The following is a 22,291-nucleotide window of genomic DNA, read 5'->3' on the forward strand; positions in this document are numbered from 1 at the left end:
GGCCCCGTGGTGCGCAAAGAGTTTCTGACAAAGAGCATCTCCCTTCGCAGGGTGTTCATGCGTAGCCAGTCCTTGCCACGATGTGGCCGCACGGCCTGTCGGGAATGGCGTCCACGGAAGCCCAGGCAAATGGCGTCGGAAAATGGCGTCGGCAAAAGACGATCGAGGTGGATACGCTCCTGGGGCATCATCTCATCAGAGTAGATGAAGATTTTAAAGTGGGACAAGAACGTCTTGAGCTGCCCCTTTGTCCAAAACTGAGATTGGAGTACTTTGAACTGGTTCAAGGTGCTCCTGGCCATGAATATCTCCACTGTGTCCGCACCAGATAGCAGCTCCTGGGCTCTTTCCGGTAGGTCTTCTGGCGTGCGGATGAGCTTCAGATATTCGATGCGCCTCTTGTAGGAATCGTCCAACTTGTATTCGTTCCTACCCACGAAGGATATGGCCCTCTCATACTTGCCGCTCCACACCATTTGCAGGTAGCCAATGGCCAGAGTGGGATACAGCATCACGTATACTTCGTACTTGCCGAAGTCAACTATTTCCTTAGTGACATTCCCGATCGTCTCGAACATCTGCTCATAGTCCCCGAGCACATCCTCTGGTATGGCTTTGCAGAGCATCCGTTGCTGGGGCGGTCCGAGCACAACGCCCTCGTAAAAATCGACGAAATCCTCGTCCGATTTACGCACGCCGGAGCCTACGGCCTCCGAGGCTGCGTCTTCAGACTTGTTGTTCTCTTTTTCCTGTGTCGGCTTCTGCTTCTGCGTGGCAATTTATTAGCAACGAGACATTTATGTGTTGCACGTTCTCATCCCATCGATCTTTTTTACTCACATTCTTTTTCCCGGGGTCCATGCTCTTTCTTTTGTTCCATTTTTTATAATGCGGATTGACCATTCTTCTATGGGAATTACACAATTTAGCAAATTACTGGTAAATGGCAATTCCAATATAATGTAATAATCGCAATGAGAGAGAGAGAGAGAGAATCATAGTTGCAATCGACTTCGATATACCATCGGACACCGATACACAGAAACAGCTGATTTGTGGCTTGCTTACATTACGAATAAGCGCGCATCGCTTTCAAACGTATTGCGCAGACGCGACCGTGCCCATGCCGGTGTGCCCAAAGCCGTTGAAGATCTTAATGTGTGGCCAGCCACTACATTATCAGAATGGGATAGCGTGGAACGCTTCGAGGTTGTGACCACACCACATACATATATGGTAAGCACTAGGTAAAAGCATGTCTCTCTTGTGGGGTGTCGCCTTATCGTTTTCTCCTATCAGATATGAGATGTAGAGTGCCATCAATTCGACTTTAGCCTCCTGTTCTGATACCCAAATCCAGCGTTGATAGGCAGCGTCAGTACAGTGTGCCAAAGTCCATACAAGCCACGAACCATCCGCGGATCAGCGGGGGATATGCCAATTCTTGATTTCTATCTAACATCAGCATTTCCGACACACTGCCTGAGACAGCTCAAGATGAGAGCAAAAGTACGTGGCACTGTACGGGTGAGATCTTCAAGAAATTAATGCAGCACAACATTTCGTTCACAAATCTAGTCATACATGTGTACCTATACTAGACTAACACCTGTTGACTAGTCGTCTTCTAAAGTGTAGTCTCTGCACGGCCTGTTCTATAGATTTAAAAACTCTGGAAGCCCCTTAACCGAGCGGACACAAGTGTATAACCATCTCAAGTTGCACGTTAAATGTGTGCTACCTTTGTGCAAAACCCCACCCCAATCCACACTCCCGCCCAATTAGAAATCCCTTAAAATCGGTGAGCAAGATATCAAGATTACTGATTTTGTCGCTAGGGCAACTGCTGGCAAAGCAAAATCAAACACATACATATGTAATTAGGCTACTCCTGTTGCATTGAACGCATGGCGCTATGCGGCCCACGATTTGTGGCTGGGGACATTGATTGTGGGATTCAATTGAGTCAAACGCGAGCAATTGTATCAATTATTTCAGTAATTATCAATTGAAGTTGGGCCCGAAATTCAATCCAAACCACAAACGTGTGCCCCTTCACTACCCTTCACCACTCCAAAGGCATAGGAAGAGGCGGAGAGATGGCGGAGAGATGGAAGCCCAAGCCACAAAAGAGCAACAACAAAATGTGTGTAGCACTATTCTGGACCATTTGATTGGCTAACAATTCGGCGCGCCCCAAGAGAAGGAGGTCACCCGAGAGTGAGGATTTCACTGTGCGACAAAATCAGTGTAATTTGCACGAGGCAAAAAATAAGTTTGTACGTCTGGATGTGTAGATCACATGCCCATACATACACGTAGAATATACGATATATTCGCAAATACTTTTTTTAAATTCAAATGCGCCTGTTGACTTTGCGCATTCGATGGGCTGTAAAAAGTAATGTATGGACTTTTATTTGATCTGCATGTACTTTCGACACAGAAGCTATACCTGAAGATAAATGAGCCCAATGTTAAAGTTGTCCACCATTTCACACAAGTACAAAACACTGTCGCACAGTGTTGTAAGACGGTGTTTCGGACGACCATCTGGCATCGCAGATTGAGTGTAAACCTATTAGAGAAATTGCTAACTAAATAAACCTCTGGGCCCACACCCACAACCACCTGAACGGCCCAAAGACGTGTCCCCGCTGGGTCAATTCAATTACCAAGCCAGCCAGGGTCGCTTTTAGAGTTAATAGTTCAACCGCAAAACAACTTGGAAGAGGGTATTCACTGTACACTGTGCATATTTAGATATCAATGCACGGAGAAGGCTATGACGAGGCAATAAGTAGTTGAGGAATCGGCGAATAATATTTATGGGTATTATAGTACGATTTTGTAAAATGGGAAGAGGGAGAACCACATCATAAAGAAATAACGAAACGTATGTATTTTTGGGCCGTCGTCCGAATATTTTTTTTTTTTTCTATGGGTATGGGTATGTACATATCTCCAAAACTTGTTGAGCTTCCCTCGCCCCGCCTATGAGTTGGCTTGAGTGTTATTTAAGATATATTTTCCTCTTTGTGGCTGTAAATATTTAATAGATTTTCCGACCCCAACCTAGACGCCGACCTTAGTCTCTCTCTCTCTCTCTCTCTCTCTCTCTGTGTTTGGTCACTCTCGTAAGCTTTCTCCTGCCCTAGTGAACCATTTGGGATATTCCCGACGGACAGGAGACCCCCACTGCAATTGGTATGAAAATAAAGCGAAGTTCTTGAATTTTCTGGACTAGCATTATTATTGTTATTAAATTTTACTGCCCTTAACTGTTGCTGGAAGGCCGAGACAAATTAGAGGAAAAAGGCGATCGAGGGCCCCGAAGGTGAGTCCTCCCACGCTGGGCTCCTCTCCTAGAACCTCGACCATTTTACGCACAATGTTTTAATGTTGTGTTTGTGTGCTCATCAATATTTATTGCGGTTCGACTACGTGAGCCGCACACAATCAGCGTCGACTCCTGGGCGAGGACCTGAGCCTGGGCCACCTCCTCCTGCCAGCACAGCGCACGCCCTCAACAGTTGGGGAAATATTTTTATTATGCTTGATACGGGGTCAACGCAGGACTACCAACGGAAATGTACCCTATATCACTATGCTTCTGATGCATTCAGATTAAAAAACCGATTTGTAAAAATCAATTTGGGAAAGTTTAAAAGGGCTTTGTAAATTTCGCTAAACATTTCGCAGACAATATCGTATGAGGTTTGACTTTTCGGTAGATGATTAAAACTTTTTGGATTTTGGCTTGAATCAAAATTAACAAATAAAATAGGGTTATTGTTAGTGCGATATCAGGGTCGAAATATAAATCCTTCCCATTTTATTTATACTGAGGTGTTTTCCCAGTCGTTTAGCCACTGAAGCATGTATTTTATTTATTTTAAAGTTTTTTGTTTTTTTTTGTGTGTGTTTTTGTTGCGGCTGACTCGACTCGACCCTTTGGACAGTCAGGGTGCTAGGTACTAGGCCGACTCAGGGCTGCCCTCTGATACGAGTACATACTGCTCGTCTATTAGTACCCGTAGGTATACTCGTCGGTTGGACCCAGAGCCAAACAATGTAGAGCAATGGTAGGAGAAAGAGGGCCTTCAGCAGCTAAAGACGACGTTATTTACTATTCAAAAACTTCAATTACCGCAAAGAAGTCGACGGAGCGTTAATCGCCAGCAGGCCATTGTGTGTGTCCACGTCCACCCTCACGGTGGCATCCGAGCCACAGTGTTCCACGGCCTACGGCTGGGGCTGGGAGTCCCACCCACCTTGCGCCATTATTATGCTGATTTAACGCTTTATTTGCAAATAAATAAAACAAAAGTTTATTGGTTATTAAGTCATTTACCCGCTGTTGCTGGAAAGCAACCGTGGAGGAAACACGCGGCGATTTAGCACACGCAGCGCCGAAGAAGGCAACAAATTTTCGCCTTCGTTGTTGCCTTTTGTTTTCGAACTAGTCAATGGAGTAAAGGTAAAGGTAAAGGTAAAGGTAATGGCAGTGGGAGTATTCCGGGGGCAATTAGATAAAGCCGATTAGAGTATTTAAGTAAATCAATTGATGTATAATAAATGGTAAGAGCGGCAGATGGGCTCAAGCAAAGAAAATAAAGCGAATAATGTCAAGAAAAAGACAAAATATTGAGTTAGATCAGATTGTATTTCCAATGTATGGCCAATGTATTCTCCATTAATCTGCAGGTCGATTTTATAGATGCTTCCAATGAAGAAAGCTAGCTTTATAATGCTACCTGGAGACCTGGAGAACAAATGATATTTTAATGATAATTCTTATAGACAGGCATTACGCCAGACTATGTTTTAGATATATGTATGACAAAAAATAGTGACCAGATGCGCAAATTATGATTGTAGACATTTTATTGACTGCAAATCTTGAAGAAAATTAGTTAATACATTTATTTGTCCCATATGTTGTTGTTTCCTGAAAAGCTAACACCCAAGTTCTTTACTCTTCAAAAAAATACTTACAAAACTCACAGCGTCTTCATAGTTAGCTTAAACTCCCATATACATTTTCAGCTCCAACTCCAACGTCATCTCCATCTCTGTTAGGTATTATATTAATATCTATATACGGTCACACCATCCAAGGGATATAGAATAAAAGAGAATCTTGAAGACAACGCGTGCTTAAATCTGAGTGTCAATACACTACATAATTGGCGACGAGGATAAAATAAAACGTATTAATATACATACACATGTTAAAAGTGCATATATATGGATAGCAACATGACGAAAAATGAAGCACCAACATTCTATCAAATGGCAACAATTGCTGAGTTTTCGCCACACCAAGAAACGTTCTGCATTTGGAAGGAAAAATTCGACATACATTTGTGCGAATTGAATGTGAAAGAGGAAAACACAAAAAAGGCAGTTTTGTTGAAGTCGATCGGTACAGCGGCTTACACTGTACTACATAGTTTGTGCAGTCCGGTATCACCCGTATCAAAAGCATACAAAGAATTATGTGAAATTTTAAAAACACACTACACACCACCTACACTCATATTCAGAGAAAGAAAAAAATTTCACATGTCCACAAAAAGTGAAGATGAGACTGTAGCGGAGTGGTATGCTCGAGTTAAACAATTGGCATTGGAATGCAAATTTGGCTCAAATCTGGAAGCGTTTGTATTAAACCAATTTGTGATGAGCCTTCCCAACCCCATATATGAAAGAATATGTGAAGAAGACGAAAATCTAACTCTGGCTGATGCACTCAAGAAGGCGATGATCATGGAGACGAAGATCAGCACAAGGAAGACAGAACACAACGTCAACTACATGCATCAAAAGAACGGGACTAGTCAATGGCAGAGGCAAAGAGGCGAGAACAGAGATCAAGCAAAGAGCAACGGCAGAAGTCATTTCAAGGGCAACCGAAACGTGAGTTACAGAGGCGGCAGAAGCGACGGTGACGGCGACGGCGAAACCGACTGCGACGCTGGCAGAGAAAAGAAGCAGCAGCCATGCACACACTGTGGCTGGCGAAATCATAACTCAAACAATTGCAAGTATAAGGCATGCAAATGTCACAGCTGTGGAAAAATAGGTCACTTGGCGAGCATTTGTAAAAATAAATCAAAAAAATCCGTAAATTATGTATCTCAAACAAAACATTCTGATAATAATTTTGATAATGATAATTATAACTTTTCTATCTATAGCGTTGATACAACCTCAACTAGTGGAGTGTATTATTTACCTGTAAAAATTGATGGAAACATAACGAAAATTGCTTGCGACACTGGTGCACCGTGCACATTGGTTCCAAAAACATTTTACGAAAGCTTAAATACCAGCAGACCACTTAGAAAATGTCTAGTTCCATATGTAGATTACAATGGAGATTCAATCAAAGTTATTGGTGAGTACGATGCAACGATCGAATATCGAGGTCTAAAAAAACAAATTGTTGTTGTTGTAACCAATGCAGTGAGTCCACCTTTGCTAGGTAGAACATTTTTGAGAGCTTTTAATTTTGAGTTAATGCAGGTGAACAATGTGTACGTAAATGAACCAAATTCTGTAATTACAGAACAGATTAAATCGGAGTTTGCTGAAGTTTTTGAGCCTCGTTTAGGTTCATATACTACGAATACGATATCGTTACTATTAAAAGAAGATGCAAAACCAATATTTTTCAAGCCTAGGTCAGTACCATTAGCATGGAAAGAAAAGATTGAAGTGCAGTTACGAAAATTCATAGATGATGGAATTTTAGAGCAAGTTGTTAGTTCTGAATGGGCAACACCTTTGGTACCGATTTTAAAACCAAACGGTGACATACGAATTTGTGGTGACTATAAGGTTACATTAAACCGGTCTTTAGTCGACGTAAAGTATCCACTACCTCGAATAGACGACATTTTTGCAGCGCTTGAAGGGGGTACACTGTATTCAAAACTTGACCTGTCAAATGCTTACAATCAGCTAAATTTAGATGAGCAATCTCAAAATTTGTGTACTTGGAGCACACATATTGGACTATTGAAAGTTAAACGCTTACCATTTGGTATAAAAACTGCAGCAGCTATTTTTCAAAAAACAATGGAAGGGTTGTTTCAGGGTATGCGAGGAGTTGTGGTTTATCAAGATGACATAACAGTTACAGGACGAGATCTTCAAGAACATATTTCAAACCTAAAAGCTGTACTTAGAAAACTGAAATCAGTTGGACTTAAATTAAATGACAAGAAATGTGAGTTCTTTAAATCCAAAATTTGTTACCTAGGATTTTCAATTGACAGGATAGGACTGAGCAAAAACAATGATAGAGTTGCGAGTGTATTGTTTGCACCGGCTCCGGAAAACGTATCACAGCTTAGAGCTTTCATAGGCATGGTAAATTATTATTCAAAGTTTATCAATAACTTCGCTCAGATAATGAGTCCTTTATATGCATTATTAAAGAAAAATACAAAATTTAATTGGACACGCGAATGTCAGAGTGCATATGAAGAGGTAAAGAAAGAAGTAACTTCTGAACAAGTTTTAGTTCACTACAACCCAGATCAACCGTTAGTATTAACGACTGATGCTAGCAGTCATGCAGTTTCAGGTGTTTTATCACATAAATGCAATGAAGATATCAAACCAATAGCATTTGTATCAAGAGCATTATCCAAAAGCGAGCATAATTACAGTACAATCGAGAAAGAGGCCCTGGCTATAGTGTTCTGTGTGTGTAAATTAAGACAGTATCTTTTAGGAAACAAGTTCATCCTTCGAACAGATCACAAACCTTTACTAAGCATATTTGGAGACCTGAAAGGACTTCCATTGATGGCCTCTGCACGAATGCAAAGATGGGCACTGACTTTGTCAGGTTTTCAATATACAGTTGAACACATAAAGGGGACCTTAAATATAGCAGATGGACTCTCAAGAATGCCTCAATGGGAAACGGCTGTACCAAACGAAGACTATAATTACATACATTTTATACAGTCCGAAAAGGTGTTCAAAATTAGCTTCAAAGAAATAGCTCGTGAAACACGACGTGACCCAATATTATCAAAAGTTTGTGAGGCAATTAACACTGGTTCGAAGACAAGATTAAATGGCAGCGAGTTTTCTGCCTACATCTCTAAAACAAATGAACTTTCAGTGGAGTATGATTGTATCTTATGGGGACACAGAGTAGTAATTCCAACCAAACTGAGACAAGCTATTTTAGCAGAATTTCATGCATCGCATTTGGGAATAGTAAAAACCAAAATGTTAGCACGTTCTTATGTGTGGTGGCCTTGCATGGATTCTGAAATTGAGAAATTAATTCGAGATTGTATTCCTTGTCAGGAACTACAATCAAGTCCAGAAAAGAGTCTGTTAATACCGTGGAAATCCACAGGAAAGTCTTGGAGTCGAGTACACATAGACTTTGCAGGACCAATTAGAGGTTTTCATTTATTGGTTATTATAGATTCATATACAAAATGGGCAGAAGTATTCAAAACGAAGGAAATAACTTCATTGTTTACTATCAACAAGCTTAGAGAAGTATTTTGTCGATATGGTTTACCAGACGTGTTAGTTAGTGACAATGGACGACAGTTTACTTCTGATGATTTTAAAACGTTTATTAAAAACAATGGTGTTAATCACATTTTTACTGCTCCAGGACATCCAGCGACTAATGGTCAAGCAGAAAATTTTGTAAAGACTGTTAAGAAATCACTATATGCAAACATAAAGGCTAATGAAAGACAAGATTTTAATACAATTTTAAATAGATTTTTGATCGATTACCGAAATACAATTCATTGTACTACGGGCGAATCTCCTGCTAAATTATTTTTTGGTCGTACACTAAAAACAAGATTTTCGTTGTTAAAACCACCTACGGTCGAAAGCATAATAAATAAAAAACAGACTGAGTGTGTTGCAAATCACAAAGGTAGACGAAGCACAGAATTTTTAAAGGGTCAAAAAGTTATGGTTAGGGACTACAAAAATCCTAACAAAGCAAGCTGGACTCAGGCAACTGTAAAACAACAACTGGGCCCGCGTTCGTATTGTTGTATTTTGGCGAACAATAACAGAGAAATAAAACGTCACCTGGATCAAATTAGAAACCAAAGCACTAACAATCATACATCGCCTAATGCGAAAACACCTGATGTCGAAAGCAATTGTTCAGTAGATGACAATTCCAAAACCAACAATGAACAAATAGTTTCTCAACAAACACCCACCAGGAGAGAGTTGAGACCACGTGAGGCAGGGAAGGTAGTAAAGCGTATTTAACAATAAAATAATATAAAGAAAGGAATTATGAAATCAAATTATGTACAAATTAAACACTGAAACAAATACTAAATAGATTAAGAAGAAAGAAAAATACGAAATCACATAAATTTTATATACGCTAATTAGATTAAGTACACAAATCAAATTGTTATAAGAAAATAGATTTGTAAATGACATGTATATTAAACATCTAAGGAGAGGCGTGTTAGGTATTATATTAATATCTATATACGGTCACACCATCCAAGGGATATAGAATAAAAGAGAATCTTGAAGACAACGCGTGCTTAAATCTGAGTGTCAATACACTACAATCTCTATCCAGATCCACATCCTCATCCGTAACTCAATTTCCCTCACGCGAACAAGCAAATGGATAAATGTGGGTCATAAAATGCAAATGGCTCTCGTTGCACCTGAGGCGACTTCTGTCCATGGCGCCAGCTCCCCCGAAGCCCCTCGGCCTGATGAAGAGGGGCATGGCCTTTGGCTAATTAAACACAAATCACCATAGTTCACAGAATGTTAGACACTTGGGCTCCTGTGTGCCCTACTGCCGGAGACAAAGGAAACTAAATATTGTATAAAGACATCTTGCAAAATGATTTTTATAATTTAAAAAATTAAATAAAAATTCCATTTCAATTTGTGGACATTCTGTGAACGCGTTCGGCAATACTTTTTTGTATAAGTTCGACCAATTTATTGGGTAGCGCACTACTCAGCCAATTGGTTGGTTAGTTTATCAGCCAGTAGTGGAGTAGTGAATGGCTTTTCCTCTGTTGCGTCGACTCGCTATTCAATAAACAAGCGACAATGCAATTTGTCAAAAGAGTTTCCCTCAAGAGGTGTCCCCGTAGGAGGTATGGGCACGGGCATGGCCACGGCCCCGGCCCCGGGCATTGTTCATTTGCAGCCACAGTGGCCATAAATCGCAGAGCAACGTGGCGTATGAGTTATGCCGTGCACGGCACCTGGGCAGATCATCCTTGAAGGATCCTTCAGTCGACTCAACTGATGAGCGGCCGTGTCAGCAATTTTTCATGCATTTAACAATAGAAGGAAGCGCAAAGCAATGGAAATGAATGACTCTGATGGAATGGGATCGGATGGAGGCAGAGGTGGAGGTGGAGGTCGGCTGGCTCTTGGTAAAATTCAGATGAGAATGGCAATGCCAACGCTCCTTCTCCTCTCCATTATCCATTCTCTACTCTTCACTTCCAATCCACTCCATTCCATTTATTCGCCTGCCCATTCAGTCCTTTTGCTCTCTGCGGGAGAAATGGCGGGCAGAGCACAGTAGCCAACATTTCGACTGTGGTCTATTACTAATACTAATACTCTGCACGGTGGCTGTATTGCCAAACTCCCAGTTTCCGAATCAATTTTAAGCAATTACCTAATGTAAAAATACAACTTGGTTCTGCAGTAAAGTGCGTCCTAGAATGGATGTTTCTTCTGATGTGCGAGTTGCTCTTTGGGATGAACACAGCAATAATTTTTTCAGGATTCTTTGGAAGACTCCTCAGAGGACGAAGATTATCTGCAGTGTTAGGTATCTGTACTTTTTCTTGAGGATTCTTCAAAAGTTCCAAAAGTATAAAAATAGGTAGGGTATTCAAGGTTTTGCTTTCTTTCTTTCGCTTGTTGTTTATGCTACTGAATAGCTGGTGCCCATTATGGCTTAATTAGGTTTTCGCAACATTAATTGAAACTTGGCCTTGCCGTGACATGGCCCCAAACTGCTGCTCCATCGGCGACTCAACCATATTCACGTGCCCTGGCCGTTTGTCTTCACACATTTGTCCTTTTCCTTTGAGCTTTAGGAAGTGTTTAGCTTTTGCAAGGACATGAAGCTGCTCCATGTCCTTGTATCCTTCTCTCTTGTCTCTCTTTTGCTGGCTTCTTGATTGGAACAAATGCATTTCTAATCTCGGTTGGAACGCTCCTTCTTCCTTTAGTTCTCCTCGTCCTCCTTCTGTCTCTGACTCTGTCTCTGTGCCTTCTTCTTGGATATTTCTCATTTCATTTTGTCGCCTATTTGTCATTGCATTTTGCTTGCACATTTTCCCCACAGGCGACAGCTCCACATATATACATAAGTCTTTATACCACCCACATGCATCCACACATATAAAGATACGTGCATTTCAACACCAAAGGAGGTGGATTAGTACTGGGTATTGGGAGACAGGAGCACACATCTGCTGAAGGCTATCTTTTTCTGTTTCTTTCTCAACTTGGCCGAGATAAATGAATAGGGTAAGAAAGCTGTATTCAATAGCCAGATGTGTCCGGTATGAGACCGGAAACAAGTCTCGAAAATGTCCATGAAGGGAATGGATCATCTAAACACTCGGCATCCATCGGTTGGACAAAAATGATATTCCTGAAAGTGATTCGGACCCTCGGAAACAGCTATGGCCACCAGCTTGTGGTATAGCAACTCCACTGCGATGGCCATAACTCAGATTCCAGGGGACAATACTATACTTCAGTGAAAATTTAAAGCTTTGTACACAACCACGATGGATATCCGCTTCAGATTCTTTTCTTTGAACTGCCTTTGAGCCTGCTTCATCGAGAGTCTCCCCATCGCCCATATTTTAAATGCCTGAATACATGCGTGAATACAAATGGTGATGGAACTGATAAAGAGTTATACGTTTCAAAATCCATGGAGAACCACAGGACACTTGCGCAGGCTTACTGACTCGGCAGCAGAAGAGGAAGCCACCAGCGAAATCAGATGCAAGGCCATCGGGGATTATAGCGAAGGAAAATCGGAATGTTAAACCGTTTAAGGCAAGGGGCAGGATCATTGGAGCCATTCCGAAATTACACCTTCAGTGTACATACCGAGACCCACAGGGAATGTTGGACAGCTCCATCAAGCGTTTTATTATGTACTTTGAAAGATATGCAGTCGTGGTTTTTTGCTTCTACTTAGAAGTTTGGCTATCCCAGCGACTTGAGCATAACTTTATTCGGAAGCAAACCGATTTGCTAGAGAGCTCCAACCGCTATGATGCTGAACCTGGATTGAGTCTCTGCCCATTCAGCAATCACTTCTCTCTTTGGCCGGTTTCAATCGGTTTTATTGAGGTGTAACCCCTAGAAAGTAAAATGTATCTCTTCAGGCCGAGCGTTGGCCACTAAAAATCAATGGTTTATGACTTTTTGGGCATTTTTCACGTAATTTAAAGAACTAAAGACTGAAAGTCAAGCTCCAAAGTCACAGCTAAGGCACTAGAATCGACATCAGCTGGCGAGTTGGCTGAAACAAAAGCCCCCGGGCAGACATTTGACCTGGCTCTGTGCCTTCCTCTGCGGCCCGAGCATCTCCATTCTGCCTCAGTGGTGTGCTGCCCTCTTTCGATTGTTCATTCATTTTTTTAAGTCTCGTGTCTCACTAAATTCCAAAATCGTAGAACCCACCCCCAACCCAGCCCTGGCCACACATATAGCCAACCAGCCAACCCGTTCGGACATTTGGTAGTCTCTATAGGTCGCATTCCATTTTAGTCACGTACAGACGGGAAAGTTATCGAAGATTTAAACGCACGTACATGGGGAAAAGGAAAACTTCGTACATACACTCCCATAGCCGCATATAGTACGTACTACGTATGTATGTATGTATGCGAGCTCGTACAGTGCGCCTCATAGCTATATTAGATGGAGACCTTAGAGATTAAGATTCGGTACAGAGGTGCCCTTCGACGGAGATAGCAAAAACTAAAATCCGTCATCAAACGCCGTGAGTTATTGTAAAATGTCGGGTCCAGTTCGTGTCCCTGTTTCCGACTCCGTCTGTGGCTCCGCCTTAGCTTTGACTCCGACTACGATTCCGATTCCGAAGGGTCGTAGGGTCGGACTTGAACGGTGACTCCCCAGACGCTGCGGACGCTGCGGACGCTTGGCACGTAGTCGGAGAGGGGAAAAAGTGCCAACTGTTTTGCTTGTCAAATTGAAATTAAAAGCCAAAATGCCTCAACTTGGCTGTCAGTGCCACGCGGCTGCCATAGCCAGAGCCAGTGCCTGGTTCATGGATATAGTCTTTTTATAAAATCAATAAAACCGAGTAAAATATATGGCTTCACTTAAGCAGCAACTGGCACGTAGTCAGCTAGATTTCTCAGTTTTGAACCTAGAGTGAGTTCTCAGTCCCAGCACAGTCCCAGCCCATGCCAGACTATACCAGACCGGACCAGTCCTGTGGTCAGTTTTATGAGGGATTGTGATGAAAAATTGCGGTCGGCTGACCTTGGTCCACATCATCTGGAAAAACACTAAGACAACAGATTTCTGAAGTACTTTTCTACAAGTTTTTGGGGTTACTATTTCTTTCACTTGTAGTTGATTTCTTAAATATTTTATAAATTTTATGCACTGCTCTTAATTACCACTTTTTATAGTATATATACATTCCTCTAATAACAAATTCCATTCTTTCCATTTCAGTCGAAACTTATCCATCAATTTTGCAGCATCCTGGAGGAAAGTTAGCACACTGGACGCAGAACTTATATGGCATTTATGTACATATTGTTTGAATATATCGAATCGAATACATGCAAAATATTGTACAAAAAAAATGATAAGTATTTACGATTACATCAGCCATACTGCATAACTTCCTCCAGGTGGTAATTTCTCGAATATTCGAGTTTCGAATGAATTCACGCGTTCGTTCATTTGTTGATGATTTAAGTGGCGCTTCGACTTTCGGCAATCCTGCGGGATCCGCTTCGACCCCCAATAGCAAATGCACCTCGCGGCATATGGATCCAGTTGGGCAATTATTCATGCAGCCTAAACACAAAACAGAAGCCCCAAACCGGGACTCATGTGTGGGAGGGTGGGTTGAATGTGAATGAGAATGTGGGTGTGAATGTGGGTGTGGGTCTGAATGTGGGTGTATGTATCAGAGTAGCATGAGTCCATGTGGGTGCAATTAAACGCAAACTGTCTGTCTATCTGTCTGCCCTATCTCTCTCTCGCACTTCGTCTTGCGTTGTTCTGTTGTTTTGCTGCGTTCGCGCAATTTTCCCATTTTCCCGTTCGCTTATTAATGAATTTTCCAATAATTTCTGCCAGCTGCCGCTGCCGCTGCCGCTGCCCCGCCTGCAGCCTGTCGCCTGTCGGTGCCGGGTTCCCTGGTGTTTAGGGGGATGGCGACGGGGATCCACTGCTACTGCTATAGTGCTGCTGTCCATGTGCTGCTGGCATTTTGGTCGCACTTAGGCTTATTGTTTGGTCCCTGGCAGAAGAAAGGAAGGCTTTATACTGCTACTCGGGCCAGGCCGAGTGGTTGCCAGGCAGCAAACGATGCCTGTGCCATTAAATCATTTTATTTCGACGTTAGACAGATGGTGAGCATAAGTAGCAATAGGCTTACACTCGAACAATAGCCTAATCAGTTTTGGAAGCGTTTGAAGAGCCATTTCCCAACAGCTTTAAAACAAAAAATCATTCAAGTTTAAACAGGTAATAAAAATTACAATAAAACTAGCACTGGGAATATTATTAAGAAACATACTCAAGGTATCCATAAAATAGATAGAATTACTATAAAATAATATACGCACAGGACAATCGATAAGAATCATCAATGTCGTAACACAAAGAGGCATACATTTGTATGGGTTTAGGGGCGAATTGAAGCACAATCTTTTTCCTTAGTCGACAATGAGTCTCTCCTCAAAAGAAAGCGTCTGTTATGAACGAGGGAATACTTACTCTACGGAGCTCTGGCCTTCCAATTTCAACTCAATCATCAGCCCGCAACAGCCACAGGGCCATCCATTCGACTACTCGACTAGTTGTCGGTCTTTGGCAGTCGTTTTCCTGCTCGTCTTGGCCTGCGCTTTAACTTTCAATTGTTTGGGGAATTTGGAGAGGGAGAACGTTTTCTGCCATTAGCCATTGGAGTGGAGTGGAGAACCGATATGTGGGCGGTGGGCAGGAATCATTCACAGCTGTGGCCCTGTGTGTGTGCGTGTGTGTGTGTGTGGGTGTTAGTGTTAATGCTGCTGTTAATGTTAACCTGTAATGTATGTTTGATAAGTTAATTTTCGCCTTTATCGCCTGGAATGGAGGAGGTGGAGTTTGGGGGCTACAGCTGCCTGACAGCTCACCATTAAAGCCATCGGGGAACACTCACCCAAAGGCAGCCAGAAGCATTCCCACGGCAACAAAGCCATTAAAACGCTATGTGTGGGCGGTGGGAGGTGGATTCCTCATCGACACCCACCCACCCAGCCAACCAACCAACCAACCACTCATCGTCATTGATCCAATCATTCATTTTTGGCGCCGGAGACAGAGGCAGAGGCCAAGACATTTTGATTGCCCAGTAAGTGTATCGGAAGTGGAAAAGACAGAGAGGGTGGGCCGGCTGGGGCCAGGGAAAGTCACCAGTCACCAGACGTCATCCGTCCAGCACAGTGGGACAAATGCACGTAGCGACACTCGTAGCTGCACCTGAAAATGCAAATCTTGCACGACAGTCAGCGAAAAAACATTCTAAGAATAACTTGCAAATATTTGTGCTCTTCATTCCATTAGGAAAAATTATTTCCCCGCTGCTGCACTGCGCCGGAGAGTATCTATTGGGGTAGATGGTAAATGATTTGTTTTATTTTTATGTGATTTACTTAAGAAATCGAACGCTTTACGATTTTGATTTGCGCTTGGTGTTTGCTTATGAAAGTGCTACTTACAATGGCAACAATGGGACGCCAGCCCGAACGTACCCCTCTCCAACCGCAGACTGCCAGAACTCACAGCCCCCCCATCCTCCATCCTCGTAGAACTCCTAATACCAATACCAATTCCAGTGCCAGCTCCCAAGTGGCTGGTGTCGTTGCTTGCTTCGCTTCTGTTGGGATTGGGACGGGGTTGGGGGTTGGGGGGTTGGGGGTTGGGGGGTTGGGGGTTGGGCTGGGTGAATTGGAGTGGAGTGGAGTGGAGTGGAGTGGCTGGGCTTGTTATCCTTTACGCGAGAACTCGCTGGTAATCAATGAAATTACTTTTTAGTTCAAGGCAATCCAATAGTGTTGCAAAATGAAATTATTGTGAGTCAGTTCCAGTGCCAGTGGAAGAGCGGAAGAAGCGCGCGGTCCTGACAGGACCTGGCCCCTGCTCAGCGTTTGCTAATGAAGTGTTGCCAAGATTGGAGGCGGTGTGGGTGGGGCATGGGGCCCCCGAAAGGGAGGGGCTGAGATGTTGGCGGGACATGCTAGCTCACATTTTTCAGTTATTGCGCTTCCTTTACTCTAGTCTGCTCTGCTCTGCTCTGTTCTGCTCTTCTCTCCTTTCGTTTTTTGGGTTGGGTGTTGCATACATTTGCGCTTAATGGCTTTGGGGAATTCCGATGACGTTTATAGTCGACAGCCAGCTCCTGCTCCTGCTCCTGCTCCTGCTCCTGCCACTGCCACTGCCACTGCTCCTCCACCAGCTCCTGCTTTGGCTACTGCTCTTCGCATCCTCGGGGAAATTTGCTTTTGAAACTTTCCTGCTTCTCTTCTCTCACTCTTGTGGGGAATATGTATGTGCGAGAGTATGAAAACACTTAAAGCTGGTCGCAAAAAGGAATAGCAAAGAAACGGCAAAAGATTCGAAAAGACATAAAATAAAGCAGAATCCTGGCTGGACAATAACTCTTTGATGGTCAATGATTTGCTGATGGATGATCTTTCAAGCTTTGAAAGAGCTGACTGCACAGGAAGCTAATCGGAGATTGTCAACTTGTCGAGCTGATTTTCATGGATTATGTCGTAAATGTTGGAATGGAAATGTCTTCGCGGGGTTGGGGTACTCTATAGATGTACAGATTGTCTTAAAGAATGGACAAAAATTGATTGGGCAATGCTCATATTTGTGTATGAGCTGAAAATACTCGTAGTATTAGGCTGGATAATTCCTAAAGATAAAGGTATTAATGGCTAAATGGAGAAACAGAGAGCAGATTCTGGTTTAAACTAAATTAATACGAAATGGATAAAGGCACCTTCTGCTCCAACAATGAGTATATCACTTGTCTCCCTAACTTTTCCAGTTCTGCTCCACAACAATCCCTCTGGTATCGATGTGATCATCGGTTCGGTGGTCTTGATGGAGTGCCAGTCGCGGCAGAAGTCGAGTTCAGCAAATTACTCCAAATAGTTGCTCATCTCGGGGCGGCGTGTATTGCCATCCAGGATGATTGACTGCGTCCAGGGAAGCCGCCTCCGCTAGTGGATGGATGGATGGATGGATGGAAGGATGGATGGGTGGTTTGAAGGGTTAAGCGGGTCACAGCTGGCGCTGCTGCGCTGGCTGACAGTTGCAATTAATGCGGCAATTGCAGTTGGGTTTTTGTGCTGCACTTGCCAAAGATGATGCAACATGAGGAGGAGAAGGAGGAGGAGTCACAGCTCTACATTCCCCATACCCATGCCCATGCCCATGCCCATGCCCATGCCCATGCCCATGACAATGTCGTTGTCGTTGTCGTTGTTGATGACATCCTATGCCTCTTCCTCTTCACAGAATCCCTCCCAGAATTCCATCATGCCTGCCCCGCCTGACTTCCTGCAGCGCTGCCTGCCTGCTGCTGTCTCCTGCTAATTGGCATGCATCAATGCATCGATGACGTTTATTAGCAGTACTCAGACACACTCGAGGGGCTCCAGGCTGCCACAGCGGAGGTGGGTGTGGCATATAGCAGGATTGAGGATTACACTCTCTGATGACGTTATTGTGTGCGCAGTGCGGCAAATTAACTTAATTTGATTTAATGGGCATCGCGAGTCAGATAGGGTCCGGGATCCAGGCCCAGGGAGTGACAGCAGGAGGCAGCATATGATGTGCTGGGGTGGGGGACGAAAGCCTCTCTCATATTGTAATAATGGCGATGATTGGATGCAGCTGCTGCATGCTGCATGATGCATACTCCATGCTGCATGATGCTCGGCTGATCAGCCCAGAGCGGGCCTACTAAGTGCCTGATAATCCGGCCACAACCATCGAGCTCTGTTCCATCACAAGCCTAACTGGCTCAGAGGCACTACTGGCCCAAACACTAAGAAAAGGTTTGCTAACGTAAGCGATTCTATCCTGATATAAGCTAACAATCCTGTCGGATCATAAAAGGAATATTTAAACGTAATAATCCCATAGAATATATGTAGAATATAGAATATTCTATTATTTGATCCATCGAAAGCCATCATCAATGATCGCTTAGCCTCTTCGATCTTATCTTCTGTCATTATATATAAAACTCGATCCTTTGACTTATCTCTCCTTCTATACTTACTATGAGCCTTTAGATTATATTTTACGGTCTCTCATTCGTTTCTTTCATATATCCTATTCATAATTCTGTAAGTTTCTAATCTGTAATGGTTCTATCTTCTCTCCCATCCAATCTGACCCAAATCTGATACAGCAGAGCGAAATCCTTGTAAATGTTCTCCTCCAATCGTAGGGTAAGTATTACTACTTTGCTCACTCCAATCCGCCTTTCGCCCCTTGAAAAATCTCATCAATTGACAAAACTGCGAGTCCACACACGATCCCTCTGGCAGGGGGCCGCGAGGTCTTCATTAGCCCGCGAGTTGTAAACATCCATTCAGGGCTCTCCAGGTATCTGTTCCTCTAGCTTGCCTTTCATACACATGTACAAACACACGAGTATGCGAGTGAGTATTCGAGAGTGCGAGTACGTATGCAATCCTCTAAGAATAAGTATTCCTCACGAAATGTGTTTGGGGAGCACTGATTTAGCTCCTGGCTCCCTGCGTCGTAGTCTTAGACGTTGTCGTTGTCGCTGTCGCTGTCACCGTCGGTTCTTGTTTCGTTGATACTACTGTTCCACTTATTGCCGTTGTTGTCGTCGTCATCAGGTCGAGTGGCAGCATTTAATGAGGTGCAAATGAGCTTGTCCTGGCATCAACAGCACCAAGACACTCAGAGGGGCGATTGCGGGGGAGGGCTAGAAGAAGAGTCGCATCACTTTAAAAAGGAAAAATTAGCTGCCAGGAGTAGGCCAAGTGCCAGAGAAGGACCCAAGAAGGAGCAGGAGCTGCTGGCTTTGGGATGGAGGGGGCGAAGCAAGCAAAGCATCAGGATGAGTGGCAAATGTTGTTGCTAATTTCTTCAGTTTTTTTTTTTTTTTTTTTTTTTTTCTTTTTTGCATTTTTTATACATATTCTTTTTATTTCTCTCTAACTGTCGTCTGTTTGTGTGTTTTGAGAATTTTACATATTTTCTATGAAAATTACCATAGACACATGGCTGTTTGCCCCCCATCCCCATCTAGCCGCCCTCCTGCTCTGCTCAAATGCTAGGCACGTAGTCGTGGGTGCACCCACTTAACATGATAAGCGACAAGACACCTAACATGTTCAACACGACACCTTCACGACGACAGCAACGACAGCAGTCTCCCGACTCGTATGCTACTGATGGTAGGATGGTAGGATGGTACGATGGTAGGATGGTGCGGATGCTTATATGGCACTGGAGCAGAGCCTGCAAGAGATGGTGGTGCTGAGCACTTGGCTTGCTAACGGCCAGGACACCTTCAGTGGGATTCCACTCAATGGAAGGGGTATGAAATTGCTTTAGAAAGTGCTGTTTCGGAATCTTTTTATCCTCTACTAAAGTTTTCTCTCTAAGAATATTAACCAAGTTTTCAAAACAATCCCAATCTAGTAGGTTCGAATGTAAGTTGATAAATATACTACGGTTATACTATGGAATATCATAATTATCAATAAATGGCCATGCGGTTTTGTAAAGTTATTTTTTCTGTATTTTTAATGTCTCCCCTTACACATTTCCATGAACCAAGCAAATTGCTTTTTCCCTTTTAGATGTTCTTAAAAAAAAAGAGGATATATTGAAAGAATAGTTTCCCACAGAAGCTTTCAGAAGACTATAAAAGTTGTACAGATTCGAAATATTGTTGCTTTAAGATCAAGTTTATTTTTAGTTCCAAAAGCTGTGGAAAAACTAAGTTGCTGACTTAATTTGGGTTTATTATGTATGTATTTATTTTCCATATACGATACTAGCTTCAGCTTCGATTCAGTTCCAGAAAGCAACACGACTTCAGGGCTGTGTTGTATCGGGTGCTTGTGACATGCTAAGGTAACTTCTAACCGCGCGAAGACTGTCGCGTCCTTCTCGCTGACGCCATGCCTGTTCTTTGGATCTCTGCGGCGGGTTCCTGCTGTTGACTTGCGGCTATGCGTGTCTCCTTCTCGCCCACCCGCCGCGTTTGTTTGTCCCCATCCCCATCCCCATCCCCGTCCCCGTCCCGTCTCTGTGCCTGGCTTTTGTCGGCTTGTGCGGCCGGTCTGACCCCAAGCCTACCCGGGCACTCCACCCAATCCATCCCACCTCTCATATTAAGCAAGTGACGATGTACGTGTATAGCATAAGTTGTCGCAACACAACGCCGCCTGCCCCTTTCAGTCCTGCCTCATATACAAGTACCCGCAGCCCCAAATATTTATTTGCAAAAACATTTGTAAACTGTTTTTTCCTTTGACTAATTAGTGAGCTTCATCATTTTTCCTTTTTGCCCTGCCTGTGCATATTCAATAAAACGTTTGGGCTCTTTGTGGGCACTTGTGCCATAAGCGGATTAAGTCCTCAATGGCAAAATGAATTATAAATGTTTTGCAAAATGGCTATACATACTTCAGTGCGTATGTATGCGTTTAAGAATAGTAGTTTGGTCAAAGGTGAATGCCAATTGGCATGACACAATATTAGTGATTGTAAGAATTATGTTTTTGAGGGACTTACATTTTGCAACGCAGAGAAGGAACCACAAAATATACGCGACAGTACGAGTACATACAATACTATAGGTATTCTTGAATACATGAATATATATAGTTTTTTGCTAAACTTTATCCCTGGCATATGGAAATCTGCCATACCTCCGATGTTTGTATCTGGAAAAGGGTATACAAAAATGGCCCTCCATGTGCTTTTGTTTTGTCTAAATACAAATGTATGTAGATGATGTAAGGTTTTCATTAAATCATACCAATACTGCTACACCAATAGCTTTAATCCGCTTTACTGGCATTGAGGGAAGGATATGAAACGCGCCAAGAATGATTCTGTTCTAACGTTACTCATTCGTGCCACATTGCAGCTTAAGGAACGAGTGGGAAAGTTCGATTTGAGTAAATAAATACATCAGTCAGAATTATCGTATCTAATAGTTAACAGACATAAAATCAGATAGATTATATAGATTATAGATAAATTATAGCTTTCAAGCGCTCGCTCTCTTTCACACACTCTCTCTTGGATCAGTGCGCCGCCTGGCGGAGTGAGCGAGATGCGAAAAACGTCTTTCCATGGCACAAAGAGTAGTGGAGAGAGGGTCATTGGGTGGAAAGAGGATAAGCGAAGTGCAGCGGTCGTGCTACCTCTCTCTATGTTTCTGCCACAGTCGATGCCTCATCTCAAATTAATATTTTCCTGATACAGTAAATACGATATTTTTACATTTTGAGACATTTTTAAAATTTGTTCCTTTGAAATTTGTACTTCTCTTAGTTGCCTAAAGTCTAAAGTCATTTTAAAGCAGACGATTACAGAATACAGACACTCCCAAATTGTTATTTTTGAAATATTTACAGTATTTTACAAGACAAGATGGATAACGGAGGCTACGATGACGAGACCGACGAGACGCTGGCGGAGCGCTTCCTGGGATTACAGGAAATGTTTCCGATGCCGGTTCGCCAAGCGGTGGGCACAGCCGCTAATGGAATCTTCAATAACGCCAAGAAATTCGCATCCAACCCCTCGTTGATGTTCGCCGCAGTTTCGTTCATTCTGTGGGCACGCCTCATCCAGAAGATCAACCGCCTAAACTAGCTGAGGAAGGCGCACTAGAGGGATTTCCCGTCTGTTCACATGGCCACACCTTGGACCATTTTCTTCAATATCAATACATTAACCATATAACCAATAAAAAAGCATA

At 42.9% G+C, this 22,291-nt stretch overlaps 1 protein-coding gene across 1 annotated transcript; it reads left to right on the top strand.

The window, feature by feature from the left end:
- Positions 1–21,928: 21,928 nt before the first annotated feature.
- On the top strand, positions 21,929–22,291 carry LOC6598411 (mitochondrial import receptor subunit TOM22 homolog). The gene has a single exon (XM_002023619.2). It carries the CDS (start codon positions 21,961–21,963, stop codon positions 22,183–22,185), a length of 225 nt encoding a protein of 74 aa, XP_002023655.1. The 5' UTR covers positions 21,929–21,960; the 3' UTR covers positions 22,186–22,291.

Source organism: Drosophila persimilis, unplaced genomic scaffold (assembly GCF_003286085.1).
Source record: "Drosophila persimilis strain 14011-0111.01,24,50 unplaced genomic scaffold, DperRS2 tig00000579-arrow-pilon, whole genome shotgun sequence".
Taxonomy (NCBI): Eukaryota; Metazoa; Arthropoda; class Insecta; order Diptera; family Drosophilidae; genus Drosophila; species Drosophila persimilis.